Source organism: Siphateles boraxobius, unplaced genomic scaffold, assembly GCF_051911475.1.
Source record: "Siphateles boraxobius isolate OS27281-9 unplaced genomic scaffold, OSU_SipBor_1 26, whole genome shotgun sequence".
NCBI classification, from domain to species: Eukaryota; Metazoa; Chordata; class Actinopteri; order Cypriniformes; family Leuciscidae; genus Siphateles; species Siphateles boraxobius.
Genome location: NW_027508876.1, coordinates 26,726,937 through 26,744,330, shown reverse-complemented (window position 1 = coordinate 26,744,330; position 17,394 = coordinate 26,726,937). Strand labels below are relative to the sequence as shown.

The window sequence follows — 17,394 nt, the reverse complement described above, 5'->3', positions numbered from 1 at the left end:
AATGTTCAGTGTTTTTTTTAATATCTTCTCCATTTAAAAGTAGTTCACGCATAAACGTATACTTTCACCATAATTTATTCCCCCTCATGTCTTTTGAAGCTCTTTTCAATAGCTCTTTTCAATAATCCTCCCATGTAACACAAAAGTTATTCATAACAGAATTTCTAAGTTACTTATAATCAGCCGATACTGCAAATGTAATAAAACATTCTGTTATCGTCTCATCTTATGTAATGTTTCAAGTAAGAATGAAACAACATGCAAATGAGATTTTTAAGTTTTTTGGGTGAACTACTGCTTTAAAGAGTATTTTTTGATTTCTCTGATATACTATGTGCATTTTAAGATGTTTATTGGACAACAAGCTTTAAAACCATGTCAGTGGGCAGTAGATTATTTGTCAATTCCTGCTCTCTCCTCATCTCCATCACTCTTTCTCCTTATCTTGCCCTGTCTCTTCCCCTCCTAAAGCTGAGCTTTGACTGATGGTCTTTTCATTTCCATCTGTGTCAGTGAAGAAAATATAGGGTCAACTGATATATATGTTTCATTCATGAATAATTTTCTCAGATGAGGGATTTTACTGAAGGCTACCAGGAAAGCTAGGTAACTAGTTTAAATTCATTTACAATATGTACACATTCATTATTAATCTTATGCCTAATGTGATGAAAACGGCTTTGTTAATGTTTCTTGCCCTCTCACAATGAGAGTTAATACATTACATGAACCATGTAAATTAGGCCAATTAGACAAAAGTTTATAAGTTTGCCTGATTATTTTTGTTGGTCGTTTAACATTTATCCTAAAACAGCTGTCAAGTATGAAATGTTTAGTTTAGCTACAGTACTTACATGTTATCTTGCGCTTTATTACCGTTAACAACAGAAACGTCGCGCTGGAATTCGCACTCAGCAGTTTCTGTGAAAGCCGCCTACTTCGATTTGATTGGTCATCTCACATATTTTGACATTGAAGAGCAGTGACAGACCAATGAGGCAGCTCAGATGAGAAGAACTTGGTGCAGCACTAAAGTAGAGTTGTTACTATATTAGGCAATTATTTCACAACCTTTATTACATAGACCCCGGAAAAATACAGAGGTTATGGTGACCTCATAGCCGGCTACGGCCATGGACTGTGCACTTCGAATTGAAACTGAATTTTCTTTTGTTTTTGACTTAAAAGCACAACGCTTTTAAAAAATATGGCTCTTTAACAAATTTAAAATCATTAAAAAAATTACTCTCTGTATGATTTTAGCAGCAGGAGATATTTTAGAAAAGCTTTTACCGTGCAAACTGTCTTAACAGTGAAAGCACAGCATGTTGCTGTCATACTAATTCAGTTTCTGATGCTAAAAAGAGCAAAAATATATGTAAGTAAAACTTTAGATAAACTAATCAACCACAATTATCGACTGGCCATCCTAACAAAGTACTTGTACTCCAGCAGCTGCATGACTCTGGCTTGGCCTGAGGGCCAAAACCCCTTACTGGATTAAAGGAAGGAAGAAAAGAAAAACATCAGTCCTGAACAAGCCTCCCCTGCCTCCTTCCCCATGGCTTGACCTCCATGCTTGCTGTGCTGAAGATCTTTCCCTGGAGGTAAGCCTAAAATACCCAGGCCTCTCGCTGAGGCTTGACAAATCGACCCATTTGCTGAGTAGGTGATCTTAAAGCAATAGTTCATCGGAGATAAAAACGACATTGTCATCATTTACTCACCATTTTGTAATTCCAAACTGCTATGATTGTCTTTCCTCTGAGTTTTGAGTGCTACGGTGGCTACTTTATGGTACTTTTATGGTGCCGTTTTTCTCCTTATTGAAGCTTGACAGCATCTATAACCATTTGTTGTGTGGAAAAGGGCAACGCCAGCATCTGCTTTAGTGTTCCAAATAGTCGTACTGGTTTGGAATGATTGGTAATTGTCATTGTTCCTTCCTGAATATTTTAGGCAAGGCAAGTTTATTTATATAGCACATTTCTTACACAATGGTAATTGAAAGTGCTGCACATAAAAATGAAACCGAGACATAGGAATAAAAATGCAATGCATACAAAATAAAAATAACAATAAAATCAGAGAATACCCCTATGTGGATGGAAGAGTCAGAGAGTTTCACAGCTTCTTGTTTTACTTTGAGATTTTAGCTTAATTAAATTTACTCTCATGTTATTAGACAACATATTAGGCTCTGAAACTTAGAGCATTGCTGTATTTCATCACACTGCAGAAAGCTTCTTTCTGCCATTCATTTTTAGAGACATCTCCCAGAAAGAATTGTTCTGAGACGCCCAACTGATGAGGTGCCTGCATTAAAATAATGTTGCAGATGAAAAAAAACCCCGCCATACCGCACCGGCCTGTTAACATGCAAATCACATCTCATTTTCACAGAATGGCAAAGCGAGTGAGTCAGTGTGAAACTGTGTACAATCTGAATGCCAAGCATTATACTAAGAGAGAGCAAAGCATAGAAACAACACATAGTAAATGATGGTGTCATGTTGAAGAACACTCAACAACATTTCTATTTTGGGTCGTAAGCCACTGCAAATGCAATTTAATGAGCTCTGAATGTATAGGAATGACCTTCATATTGATTTTTAGCTGTGCAGCGTGTGGTGTTCTTTTTAAATAAACCAGTACTGTAACAGTGATACATGGTAATAGTTTTATAAAAATAAAAAGTGATTATGTTTGAAGGTGTATCTCATGATGCTGGTTTATAGAAAAGCCATTATTTGTACAAGAACTTTTGTTTTGTGAAATTATTTTATCACAAATAAGCATAAGCCCCCATTCTCATTGTGAGCAAATGTGCTGATTTAGATTTTTAAAACCATTTAAAACATTTTCTTTGTCAGAGTAAGAAGAATCTAAAGAAAATCACCATTAAAAATAATAAGAATTACAAAATAAAAAGTGAAAATGTCTGAATGCATCGTGGTAATGAGAATTTAGGGAGGAATGTGCTTCATTGGAATAAAAAAAATGTCACGAAACAAAATATCCTCATTTTTGAGGGGGCGAACTATGACTTAAACGTGTTTTGTGCCATTTTTATGGCTTCAGTAGGGTACTAAAATTTTATAAAACTAAATTTGTCTGTGTTATATTGTGTCTTTTATCATTGTTGGTGACATGTAATGTTGGTTTATTAGTTTCTATAGCCAAAGAGTGCCTCAGTGACTGCCTTAGGCCACTATGAAAGCAGATTCCAGCTTCATCAAATCAATAAAAACATAATGGAATATTTTTTAAATGTTCTACATTATAACAAACTATTGAGCATCCTTCTGCATTTATATCTCTGCCACATCTTTGATAGATGACAAGAGAGATTTCATTAGCCACACGTTAAACTGATTGGCTTTTCTCTGTCCGTGTGAAGGAAGCTGCAGATGCCACGCAACCTGTAGACCTCATAGAGATGTTTATTAGGGAACACTCGTTCTTGCCACACCAATGAATTATTCATAAAGGCGCTCTCTGAAGGCCTTGTGTATTCTGCCAGGATTTTCTAAGCTGGAATCGATCCGTGGTGGAAATTCTGAGCGATCCGCGACATCTCCTTCAGCTCGGAGGTTTTAAATGGGCATGTAACTCATTTTGACAGATGGCACTCAGAGGTACTCACCATCTCTGCTTTGGAGACACATATCCTCTCCGTTATGAGCCTCAGATTGCTATTTCCTCTTAAGTGCACTCCATGTGAGGACAAGGTTCGTCACTGAAACGACTTTTTGTCCATTTTTGATATATGATGAGGAATTGAGATTTTAAGGACTTGCCAATATATCTCGCTTATGAAGGTGTCTTACGGCACAGGCCACTTAAGGAGGGATGTCCCAGCGTTTTAGCATTCAAGCACCACTCTCAGAGAAAGAACACACTGATTAAAGGGCTGGAAAAATAGCCGGCTTGTCCTTGCATTTGGAATACCGACGAAATGTGGTGAAAACAGCCGGACAGAGCTGTAATCCCTCCATATTTACCCCGCTGAGTGGTTTCAGACAGTGCAAATTATGCGATTGTTCTGATTAAATGTGCTCCGCTGGTTGTGATTTTAATTTGAGCTACTCTGGGAGATGGAATAGCACGAGTAATTCCTCTGTGAAATAATCTTCAGGATGTTCTAGTGCACAAGCAGCATTTTAATGCTAAACACCAATAGCATTGTGGTCAGCTACCGCTGTGTGATTCTTTTTGTTTTATGAATTATTAAGACGTTTATAAAGTAGCACTGAAATAATTCAGCAGGAAATGCCTCCAGTGATTTACTTTTCCTGTTCAAATAAGTATCATCATTGTGTACCAGAAAATGTGTTGCACAATCTCACAAACAATACATCTGAGTCGTATTTCACCTCTAAATCAAAGAAATATAGTATGTATTTTTAGTGCTGTCTAATCGATTAATTGCGATTAATCGCATCTAACATAAAAGTTATGTTTCTGTCAGGACCACTATCGTCAAATACTATTGACGATTAGCATACAGTTGGCGGTATGGTGCCGTTCTGTGCAGCCTAGCATGGATAAGAGCAGGAGAGCAGCGATAACTCCCCTTTAGGGTAAACAGAACAGAACCAACATGAATGTATAGCAGAAATCATTAATTCAAGATTTTAAAGTACAACATAATTCGAGAATTGATTCAAAAGGCACTCAGAAGGCCAAATCCTGACTGTCGAGAGGAGGAGCTGGGGATGGAGGAGGGTCATTAGCTCCTGAGAAACGCGATAGCTGCTGATAATACTGAAGGACCTCATATATGTATACAGTGATAGGCGTCGCATTCTTATAGGCTGACGTGGATCAGCTGAGAGTCACTGATGCGAGCTTGACTAACTCGACCTGACAGAACTGATGCTACGCTTCATTTTTTATAATATATGTGTGTATATATACTATATATATATGTGTGTGTACACACATATACACACATATATATTTATATATTTATATAAATATATTCATAGATAAGTAGGTGCGCATACATAATATATATATATATATATATATATATATATATATATATATAATATACACTGCCATTCAAAACTTTGGGGTCAGTAAGAATTTTTATTTTATTTTTGGGGGGAAATAAATTAAATAAATCAATACTTTTATTCATCAAGGAGGAATTGAATTGATCAAAAGTGACAGTAAAGACATTTATAATGTTACAAAAGATTCTATTTCAAATAAATACTGTTCTTATAACTTTCTGTTCATCAAAGAATCCTAAAAAGTCTGTGGTACACAACTAAAAAATGGTATTCTAAGAAATGGTACACAACTGTTTTCAACATTGATAATAATCATAAATGTTTCTTGAGCAGCAAATGAGCATATTATACTGATTTCTGAAGGATCATGTGACACTGAAGACTGGAGTAATGATGCTGAAAATTCAGCTTTGATCACAGGAATAAATCACACTTTACTATATATTCACATAGAAAACAGCTGTTTTACATTATATAATATTTATATATTAATAATATTTCACAATATTACTGGGTTTGTTTTGTATTTTTAATGAAATAAATACAGCATTGTTGAGCATAAGTGACTTCTTTTAAAAACATTAAAAATCTTACCGACCCCAAATTTTTGAACGGCAGTGTATATATAAATAAATTATAAGAACAAAAACTTTTATCCTAGAAGCGATTAATTGCGATTAATTGATTTGACAGAACTAATATTTTTATGATGAAATGTGATCTACATATGTTTTTTTTTATATTCATCTTTTTGTATCATGATTATCATATTGACATTCAGTCATTTTTAGCAGAACCCACCGCCATTGTTATTCTGATCATAATTCGATCATTGTGCTGAACTTTAGAGATGCAATTCACTGTGGTTCGACATGCATGTTATTCTTACATCTTCATAAACAAATATATTATTATAACTTGTTGGTTTAATAACATTACCACCAGCCCTGACCATCGAGTTTGTTTGCATGCTGTATTCTTATTGCACAATGAAGCATTCAAGCAGACCGTGTACAGCAAACCAGAAATTGCAGTACATGTTCATAGACCATCCCAAACAGGCTGATATATTGTTTGACAATAACTCTCACTGAATTATTTAGTAGGCCTCCGAGCAACTTGAAATGCCACATTTGCATTTGTATTCAGTCGTGGTTATTGCTTTCCGGTTGGTTAATCTGTTCTGAAATCCACATGTTAGCAGAGGAGTGACAAAATAAAAATGTAGCACTTTTAGGGTTTTTAGCAAAAAGCTTTTTCCACACAATATCAAAAAGCATTGCAAGTAGTCTCATTCTCCTTGACTTTGCGTGTCCAGATGCCGTAATTTGTCTAAACAAATTTGCTGTGAAGAGTTTTGATTAAATTTCTGCACATCTAAGTATGCTTTCATGCATGACATAGTTCCTTCGCTCTGCATGAACCAACCAGTGATTCATTTCAAATGCATCTTCATTTATCTGTCATTAATTTTTCTTTACTTACTTTGCCACATATGCCACTTTCATTGCAAACAACATTTATCATTGAAGGTCAATAACATTTAGCTTTTGCTAATGCAACTTGTCTTAATGACATCTTCTTCATGTTTGCTCTCGCAGGGCTGTTTCTCTGACCTTAGCACATGGATTTCAAGACTTCAAATGAAGAGGTAGGTATTGCTTTATATGCCACTATTTTCAAACCATTTTGTTATTTCAGATGAAGTTGATAAGTTGATTTTTTTCAGCATTATTTGTTGAACAAAACTCTGCAAATAAATGTTTGGTGAAGTTGTTGAGGCAGGTAGGGCCACAGCGATCAATTAAATGGATTTGTTGACTTTCCACTGGGGAATAAAGATGTTAGATGTACTTTAATTCCCCTGTCTTGCAGACTATAGAAAACAGAGATATTTAACAGACAACAGATTTACAGTTTCATTCTCTGAAATACTGTTAATTTTCAATTTTCAAGACAACAATGACTTAATGTGAAGATTGTAAGGTGGATTATGAGCTGGGTTACTCTTTATTTCGGTGGTCCACTTTAGACATTCTACTAACTATAAGTAACTTTGCAACTGCATGTTAACTAACTGTCATTAGAGTATTAGTAGACTGTCTGCTTAATATCTAATAACACTTTACTTTGATGAACAGAAATTCTACTGACTAGAAGTCACTTTGCAACTACATGTCAACTTATTCTACTAACCCGAACCCTAAACTAACAGTCTTCTGCAGTCTACTAATACTCTAATGAGAGTTAGTGGATATGTGGTTGCAAAGTTAGTTATAGTTTGTAGAATGTCTAAAATGGTCCATTGAAATAAAGTGTAACCATGAGCAGTTACAGAAAGTAAAAAGCCCCACAAAAAAATCTATCATTATTATCATAAGTTTAATTTGCCATCATTTTACTAAATCCTTTGATATTTTATAAATATTTTTTCTGATATTTTGAGATATGGCCTCACTACTGTCCTGAAATGATGAATCAATGTAATAATGGTGTTCTATTATTTGTTTATTATTATAATTATTATTTATTAACAGTTTATCAAGTGAAAGAAATGAAATTATGTCCTATTTGTTTTATTGTGCACTATGATGTAAGCTATTATATATTTGTTAACTTTTCCTTGTTACACATGTTAGTAATTACTATAAATTATGCATAATTACATGCAACTAACCCCACAACAAAACTAATCCTAACCATAACCCTATTTTAAATACACTTATTAACTTAATATTACTCAGTACTTAATGTATAATTACACTGTAACAAGGACACCTTAAAATTACAATTAGGGTTACACTTTATTTTAAGGTGTACTTGTTACAGTGTAATTGCTGAGTAATAATAATTAACTACATGCACTTACTATAGAGTTAGGATTGAGTTTGGTTTAGGGTAAGTTGCATGTAATTATGCATAATTTATAGTTAATACTAAGTAACTACATGTCACATGTAACAAGAACACTGTAAAATAAAGTGTTACCCACATATTTTCTACTTAGTAAAACTATTAACTGATTTCAAGGGATGACTCTCAAAACTGCAAACTCGTACTCTTGTTTCTAGAAATGCATCCAGCAATCTTGCATTTTAGTTATGGATTATAGTGAAAATGACCTCAGATAACTTCAGTATTAATATTACTTGTTGCTAGGCAGATTATTTCATACATTTGTAATGGACAATTTCTTCTTAACCGAAGCTTTAATATCATTTACTGGCAATATTATAAAACAATGTCAAGTCAAATCAATATTTCATTTCCATGTATTTATTTATTTATTTATTTAGTGGTCTTAACCACCCTGTTGGGATTTAATTTGTGATAATGACCGACTGACTGTACTTTATATCCTATATATCAATGTCTATCAGCTAATGAGAAATATTGATCGTCCACTAATCTGGATGTTCTTCTCAATATGTTAAAATTCATGACATTCGATGTGTTCTGCATTATAGTGATGCAGTTTGGGGTGGGATACAGGACTACTTTGAATGCAGAGAGCACAAATTTAATAGCTTTCGGGCTCAGAAATGGGGACACGGCAGAGCGCTTATGTGTGGAAGATTAATGAGCGCTCAGAGGAAGATAAGTCTTGTGTATATAGACTGAGGTGTTTCTATCTATTTACAAACACGGCTGTGCTTTTTAAAACTTGATGTACAATACAAGATTCAACACTTTGTGGTCAGGAAAAAATTTGCTGAAATTTTTAGAGCTGCATGATTAATCAATAAAAGGTCGCCATCTCGATTCTAACACCTGTGTGTATTAAACATTTGACAAAATCACAGCAGAACATTCAGATTTGCTTTTGCGCTGCCACTGATCCAGAGAGATTAGTTATCATGTATTAATATGAAACAGCTTTTAAAACAGTCTTTTCAACCACACAGTATCGCTATTTCTGTCTGACAAATATTCATATTATCACAGAAGTAGTATCCCTACTGGGATAAATGTATATAGTTTAGATATAAACACTGATGTCTAGTGATCAAAATACACTAAATCACCTTTATAAAATAACATGGATGCTTCAAATAAAGATTGTATCAATCTCGTCATTACACCAGTAGGTGGCGACAAGTGACTGTTAAAAAAATGTATTTGTCATTGAAACATTCATTCAAGAAGTTCATTCAGAAACGCTGATTCATCCCGTAATGAAATAATGAAATATTTATGAGTGGGTCACTGAATCATTCATTCAAGAGATTCATTCAGAAACGCTGATTCATCCTGTAATGAAATAATGGCCCTGTCCCAGATGGCATCCTAAGCACTCGCGGTCTTCCTACAAGTCCACACTTTCGTGACGTAACGCCGCTTTGACTGTCGGGAAGAAGTCTGCTGGAGCTAACATTAGTGCGGCTCGGCAAAAGTGCGCATCGAGGGCGCAAATCGATCGCAAAGGGGCCGCTCGCGAGCATCCTTCTGAAACATAAAATGACCAATGGGACACCCTATGGTCTCATGGACTTAACGGACATGGACACACGCACGCGGACGCATCAGGCATCGTAATTCCAGAAGACCGAAAGTGCATATGAAGTGTGCTATTTAGGACAGGGCCAAATGAAACAAGTGGAGTCTTTATGAGTGAATCATTGAATCGTTCATTTTAAAATAATCCATTCAGATTAATTAAACATTTCTAAATGACTGCAGCAAAAAGAAAAGAAAAAAGAAAAAAAATTGTCAGTACCTGTAGTAAATTACATGTTATTTTGTTTAGTTTTTCTGTTCATAATTGTGGTAGAACCGTGATCTCTATTTGAACCAAAAAAGAAAACGTGATTCTCAATTTATCCAGACTCATGCAGCAATAGTGATGATCTACATTTATTACCACAGGTTTAGGAATCTGGTACAGTTGTATTGTAGAGCTTGTGGGTGTTTTAACTTTGCTAAAGCATCAATATGAGAATCATATTGGAAGTGCTTCTTGTTAACTGTGTGAATGAATGCATCCCTGTAGCAATCTTACTAGACTTACTATTTTTTCCTCTGGAATGGCCAAAGTCATTGTCTGAGCATGTTTTGACTGCAAATCTCAGGGGTACACTAAAAATGGCTGACACTTGATCGCCATGGCAACAGAATCAAGCATGTGTCCTAGCAACTGAAGTTATGGAATAAATTGAATTCTGGTATAAAGTGTTTGACCTGACTTTGCAAGAAATCGCATAGATGTAGATGCCAAACTCAACAGAAAATTCAGGTCTCTTTCATTTTTTTTATGAGTAACTGCTTACCAATCAATTTGGTCATCATAGGAACGAGGCTTACGACACAACTGGGCCCTGAGGAAGGTATTTTTTTTTTTTTTTACAGTGCTGACAAGTGGAAAGGCGAAAATATACAGAGATACATCATTTTAAAGCAGAGAGTTTAAATAATAATAATGAAAACACCATGGTGTTGGTGCTTCGTATTTCATTATGGAATTATTAAATATGCATTGACAAAAATTCTTTTAATTAACTACGCAGTTTCATTTCACTAATATGCTGTGGGTTCATTCTGAATTTATGCTGATTAGATAATTTATATAGGATAAAATAAATGTACATGCCTCTAACAGACCAACTAGCATACTAAGGCTACGTTCACGATCACAAAATCCGATCAGAGCGGTCAGACTGAATCAGATTTCCAGAAATGTGATTTGAATAGGATTATCAAACCACTTATGAATGTAGCGCGAAACGTATTGCTGTTCACACTTGCTAAATCTGAATCGGATTTCATTGGATATGCACAAAAATCAGATTTGGACTGACAGTCTGAACGAGGCTTAGCTAAATAATAATGTGAATTGAATTATTCAGTTTATCTGGTATGAAAGGAAGGATGTTAAAAATAATACATGTAAAGCGAGTCTGGTTTAGCAGTGAAACTATTACTGGCCACCAGAAGTAGATGTGCAAAAGGTACTTAAAGCACTTAAGATAATGATGCTACACTAATAATTGAGTTTGTGGCTGTCCCTCCAGCTATGGGTGATTTTATGTCTCTTGGGTTGATTTTTTTTAATGAAAACTAACAGGTTTTTAATATGAAACATGATGTGTGAAGAAAAAAAAGAAAAAACAAGGTAAATAACACTTGTGAGCAGAATATATTTATACGTCATTTGTAATCAAAATTGTGTGTATTTATAGGATACATAGAATACTAGACAAGACAACTTTCGGCCATTTAATTACATGTCAAAAATGCTGAAAATTTAATTTTCACTATTCCCCTGTTCATATATATATATATGCAGTGTTGGACATTTTAGTGTACAAATTAACAAGTAACAGTGTGAAAAAAGATAATTGGTAACAACATTTTACTTAGCCTTTATGTGTAATGCATTATAAAGTTATTCATAATGCACGTTATAATGCATTATATCTTTTCATAAATAATTTTAACTAAAGTTAATAATGCATTATAATATTTGCAGATTCCTTGTTACATATGAAATTGGTTGTTTGTCGTGTGTTTTAATGCATTATACTTTCTAAATGTGTAAAATGAATAGATAAGTATTTATGTATTATAAGTGTGGTTACAACTGTTCATGAGATCATCATACAATGCATTAAAAGGCATTATGGATGCATTATAAATACTTTTATAATGAATTATATACAAAGGCTTTAGGTAAAGTGTTACTATAATTTTCTTGTCCACCAAACATTTGTGGAATATCCGCGGAAGTGTTATTAGTATCTGAATTTGCAGTGTGTTTCTGACTATCAAATTTGTCGATACAATGTAAAGTATTTGCTCTGGTTCTTGTTTTATAAATGTTTTTTTCCCCGTTGTCGTTGTACAAGCAGAATGTGGTGGTTGGTCAGTGCGGTATTTGTCCAGCCCCTCCTCCACTGTGATTGGACGGCTGGGTAAAAGGGAATACTTGAGGAAGCAACCATAAATTAAGTGTTATTTAAAAACTGTTAAAGTGGTGCCATTTAAGCTTGCTCTTTCTGTTTTACTTTAAATGATTACTGTAGGGCAAGAACGTTTCATTGCTCAAAATTGCATCTTTCAAGACAGTTTGAAGTTAAAGGGCTTACATTGCCTTATACTGTAGCTGCATGACTCTTATGTAATTTTTCTCAAGCATTTATCTACAGAAGTAAAGGCCTTGTGTTAAATGCAGAATAAATATGGACCCAATAAGCTGCATTAAAGCCTCTGACAGGCAGTCTGTCAAGTTACAATGTATTCAAGAGCATCTGGACTTCATTATCCATTTGTTGAAGACATTTTGTCACATATTCAAAAAGCTTCATCAGTCATTATGACATTGTGTGGTGTGAAGATGTTTAATCCTCCATCAGATAACTGATGAATCCACTTGGATGAGAGGCAAAACATCTTCAACAAATGTATAACCAAGTCCAGATGGTCTTGCAATGATTTTTCTCCCTGATATTCAGCAGTGACTCTGAGTTTTCAGTTGTATCTCTGGCAAAAAGTGACTCTGCAAACAGCAGCCCTCACTATTTATCATGCGATCAATTTCATGGCTAATTAACTTTATGTTGTCAAGTGAGGATTACAGATGTTTGTGTGACTTTGGCTGTTTCAGACAAAGACTGGGATTTATTTGCTTCAAGATGGTAGCGAGGAGCCTTTCAATATCCGTCTGCACCTGGCCAAAGATATTCTCACCATTCAAGAGCAAGACGTCATCTGTGTGTCTGGAGAACCGTTCTACTCAAGTGTGAGTTCAACTATCCACACTGTACACCAGATTGATCCAGTCCTGGAAAATACAAGACATGATAAAAGCTGTGATGCGAAGCACATTCTGTTGTCACTTACATGTCAGGGACTGTATCTTCTACTACACTGTAAGAAAGGGTTTAGTTAGGTACCCTCAAAATGTTCTTAATGTGATAACACGACCGTAACTGGTTTTTATTCAAGTCAGAAATATTTAAATTGGAATTTAAATTGGCTAAATCATCTGACTTCTACATAAGCAAGTATTTAGATTATGACTACATAAAAATTCCACATAAAAACGGTCTTTCATTAATATTTTATTTATTACTGTATGTAAATTCATGAATACAAATGTATATTATGACATATTATTAAAATAAAATAGAAATAATATTATAATTATTTTAGATTATGAATATACAATATGTTTATGTTTACATATGTATAGATATATATATGTAGAATTTGGATAGATAGATATACAATGTTTATGTGTACATATGTGTAGATATATATGTAGAATTTAGATAGATAGATAGATAGATAGATAGATAGATAGATAGATAGATAGATAGATACATAGATATAGATAGATAGATACATAGATATAGATAGATAGATAGATAGATAGATAGATAGATAGATAGATAGATAGATAGATAGATAGATAGATAGATATACAATGTTTATGTGTACATATGTATAGATATATATGTAGAATTTGGATAGATAGATAGATAGATATACAATGTTTATGTGTACATATGTATATATATATATATATATATATATATATATATATATATATATATATATATATATATATATATATATATATGTAGAATTTGGATAGATAGATATACAATGTTTATGTGTACATATGTGTAGATATATAGATAGATAGATAGATAGATAGATAGATAGATAGATAGATAGATAGATAGATAGATAGATAGATAGATAGATAGATAGATAGATAGATAGATAGATAGATAGATAGATAGATAGATAGATAGATAGTACATAGATAGATAAATTTCACAATATCTTGCAGCATGAAAAGAAAAACTTTGCCTTTTTGAGACAGTCATTGTTAGGCTCTGTAATGTTTCATCACACATGTAGGAATTTGCTTTTTTGAATGATTTTATATTCAATTCTGTTAACCTTCTGTCATTCGTTTTAACTTTATTGTCTGTAGAATGAAGTTTTCCCAGGCATTTGCAGCAGAATTTTTTGACCATTGTGTGCTGCGTCTCATTGTCACTGCAGTAGACAGCAGGTTTTACACTGGTTTAAACAGACAGATCATGTTGTATTCACTGCCCTTTAATTAAGTTACTGGTATTGTTGGCATGGTGCCGCTTCCCCCTCGGGAAATCAACATGAAAAGGAGGCAATTAAAAATAATTAAGTACCTTCTCAGTTTCATGGACTAAATTGAAATGAAAGGTAAACTACCTTTCTTCCCCAACATTCAGACACAGTGTGGCATGAAAGTGACAAGTTTCCTTTTGATTCTTTACAGGAAAGAACAGTAACGATCCGTCGGCAGACAATCGGAGGGTTTGGTTTGAGCATCAAGGTGATTGTGCAGATTCTCACAGCTTTCACTCACAGTCTTTGCAAGACTTTGATTTGAGTTATGAGTTATGATTTTTTCATAGGGTGGTGCTGAACACAAGATCCCTGTCGTGATATCTAAAATATCAAAAGAACAGAAGGGTAAGCTGATTATTTACTCTTCTCCTTTAGTACTCAAAAATAACAAGTTGTTTATTGGTTTATACTTTTGGTTTGCAGCTGAACTTTCTGGACTTCTGTTTATCGGGGATGGGATTCTCCAGGTATGCACAAATACACAAATTGGTTCATAAGATTAAGATGCTTTCAATGTCAAGGACCCTTAAAAACTCCCACAATGTCTTAATGTAATTCACTGAATTTCAGCCAGCGGATGTTTAGGGAGCATCTTTCTTTTTGATGGAAATTGGAGTTGTCGTTTCATAGCAATGTTATTTCAATTATATATTCGGTTTGAATTATGTATGTATTTTTTTGAACATGAAGGCCCTGTTTTAGATGTGGGAATTCTTCATAATTGCCATAGTATTCTCATAACAATTATCAGAATAAGCTTGCAGTGATTTATTTATCAATCCTTAAAACAAATAAAGCTTCCGATAGCCTCGTGTGGATGTACTTGCAATAAGCAATTTTCAGTCATTAAAAATCACTATTGTTCAAATGTTTGGGATCTTTTGAACTTTCTATTCATCAAAGAATCCTGCAAAAAAATGATCACGGCTTCCACAACAAATATGAAACAGCACAACTGTTTTTGCCATTGATAATAATCAGAAATGTTTGTTGATCATCATATTAGAATGATTTCTGAAGGTTCATGTGACACTAAAGAGTAAGGATGCTGAAAATTCAGCTTTGATCACAGGAATAAATAACATATTTAAATATATTACAATAGAAAAGTTATTTAAACATTTTTAACAATATTACATTTTATTTCCCGTATTTTTGATCAAATAAATGCAGCCTTGATAAGCATAATAGACTTTTTAAGAAAAATCTTACTGACCCAAACTTTAAAACGGTAATGTATATCTGGATCTACTCATAACTCGCTCTTCATCACTCTTTTACTTGTATTGTTATTAGATAAACGGCATTAATGTGAGGAGTTATCGCCATGAAGAAGTGGTATGTTTAATCTTTTTTGCATAATAATTCATTTCAGATAGCAAAGAAAGTATTTGTAATATATAGCACTATGTATCTTTTAACAGAAGTGTGTGTGTATTTTCGACTCGCCCTTTAAAAGCTTGACAAATTATAATGCAATGAGTGACACATCCTTTCTAATGAAAGAATAAGCGAGCGTGTTTTCCATCCTCAGGTGCAGGTTCTGCGAAACGCAGGTGAGGAAGTGACTCTGACTGTGTCTTTCCTGAAGAGGACGCCTGCGTTTCTGAAACTGCCGCTGTGTGAAGACTGCTCATGTACGTCTGTGTTTGGACACGCAGCATTCACCGGTTAATACAGAACTTACACGTGTCGAAGTCTTCAAAGTCAATTTTACAATGAAATAATATTGTTTTATAACCGGTTTATTTTGATTTTTCAGGTATTCCAAGTGATCAGAGCAGTGGAACCTCGTCTCCATTGTGTGACAGTGGCCTGCATCTGAACTACCATCCCAACAACACGGTAAACATCTAAAAACACCAAACACTCGTCTGACTGACTTCTGAGTTTGGGTCAAGTTTGATAATGTGCATTTGTGAATTGATTAACAACAAAAGAGCCACTTGTCTTCATACAATTACACTACAATAAATGCCTTTTAGTTTAACGTTTGAAAGCAAAGAAATTAAGACTGCCATAAATATTAGTATTGCCATTTTACTAAATTATTATTAATATTATTATTATTTATCTGAGTATCTGATCTGTGGCAGGACACATTGTCGTGCTCGTCTTGGCCGATGTCTCCGGGGTTGCGCTGGGAGAAGAGATGGGTGGATCTTCGACTCATCCCTCTATTGCACGCTCGTCTGTCCCAGTACGTCCCAGGTACTGACATTTGCAGGTGAGCTGAGCAAGAACCGCACAAGAAATCTGTGTATTGTTTGCTTGTACTTTGTCTCTGGCTTTGGCAGTAGTTACAGTGGTTTGTAGAGTTACATTGCCTGATGTGATTTATTTTGCTCTTTCTTTTATCTAGTAATTCAGTTTGGATTCTAGTCGCACAGGATTTTCCCTGATTGGTTTTTTAGGCTTATATTAATTCACAGTCATTCCCAAAGGAACCGCATTAGACCTTTAATATCAAATGCAAACTTTGATGAGGTTACGTTTTTTGAAATGAGACCTTTTTGCACATCAAGTGGGACGTAATTGAAAACTCTTAAATTGGATTGAATTAAATCAGTCTGTTTTTTAAATTGCTTTGAATTAAACCAATTGAAAAAGGAGAATTAGATAGTAGTTAGCTATTTTTTCATTTTGTGGAATGTTTCTTGAGTGTGCGTATTTTTTATTTCTTCAGGCAAAATGCGTTTCAAGTGGTTGCTGTGGATGGGGTGTGCAGCGGGGTCATTCAGTGCCCCAGTACTGACGAATGCACCGACTGGCTGCAAGCACTAGCTACTAACACTTCTGCCCTCACCAAGCACAACGTGAGTACACCGCAGTCTCAGCATGGGAAAAGTGTGGCAAGTCAATTCTTATATACAAACAGTGATTGCTTAGATTGTAACTGGAAATGCAAGTTTCCTTTGTGTCTCATAATGTGAGTGACCAATGAATAGTGTATATCCAAAAGACTGAAATCACAGTAAAAATTTGATCCTAGAAATCCTAGAAATCAATAAAAAGTTTCAGGATTTTGAAGAATTCAAAACAAGAAAAGTTGATAATAAAAAGTCAATAAAAAGTTTCAGGATTTTGAAGAATTCAAAACAAGAAAAGTTGATAATGTCTAATCTTACCGTTCAAAAGTTTGGGGTCTCATCAAGAATAACAGTAATATTGTGAAATATTATTGAAATTCATAAGAACTGTTTTCTAAGATTTTAAAATGGAATTTATTCCTGTGATGCAAAGCTGAATTTTC

At 34.3% G+C, this 17,394-nt stretch overlaps 1 protein-coding gene across 8 annotated transcripts in view; it reads left to right on the top strand.

The window, feature by feature from the left end:
• sntg1 (syntrophin, gamma 1) overlaps positions 1–17,394 on the top strand; it is a 68,582-nt gene that overhangs the window by 30,462 nt on the left and 20,726 nt on the right. For 3 of the 8 annotated variants that reach the window (XM_077245211.1, XM_077245212.1, XM_077245210.1), the window contains 11 exons: positions 1,453–1,607; positions 6,623–6,672; positions 12,622–12,756; positions 14,290–14,346; positions 14,429–14,486; positions 14,565–14,608; positions 15,438–15,479; positions 15,676–15,811; positions 15,904–15,986; positions 16,238–16,368; positions 16,828–16,957. In XM_077245211.1, the coding sequence (XP_077101326.1) occupies positions 6,646–6,672; positions 12,622–12,756; positions 14,290–14,346; positions 14,429–14,486; positions 14,565–14,608; positions 15,438–15,479; positions 15,676–15,811; positions 15,904–15,986; positions 16,238–16,368; positions 16,828–16,957 (843 nt within the window). In that variant the 5' untranslated portion in view covers positions 1,453–1,607; positions 6,623–6,645. The remainder of the gene's footprint in view (positions 1–1,452; positions 1,608–6,622; positions 6,673–12,621; positions 12,757–14,289; positions 14,347–14,428; positions 14,487–14,564; positions 14,609–15,437; positions 15,480–15,675; positions 15,812–15,903; positions 15,987–16,237; positions 16,369–16,827; positions 16,958–17,394) is intronic. The other 5 variants (XM_077245215.1, XM_077245214.1, XM_077245213.1 and 2 more) reach the window with 4 other exon arrangements.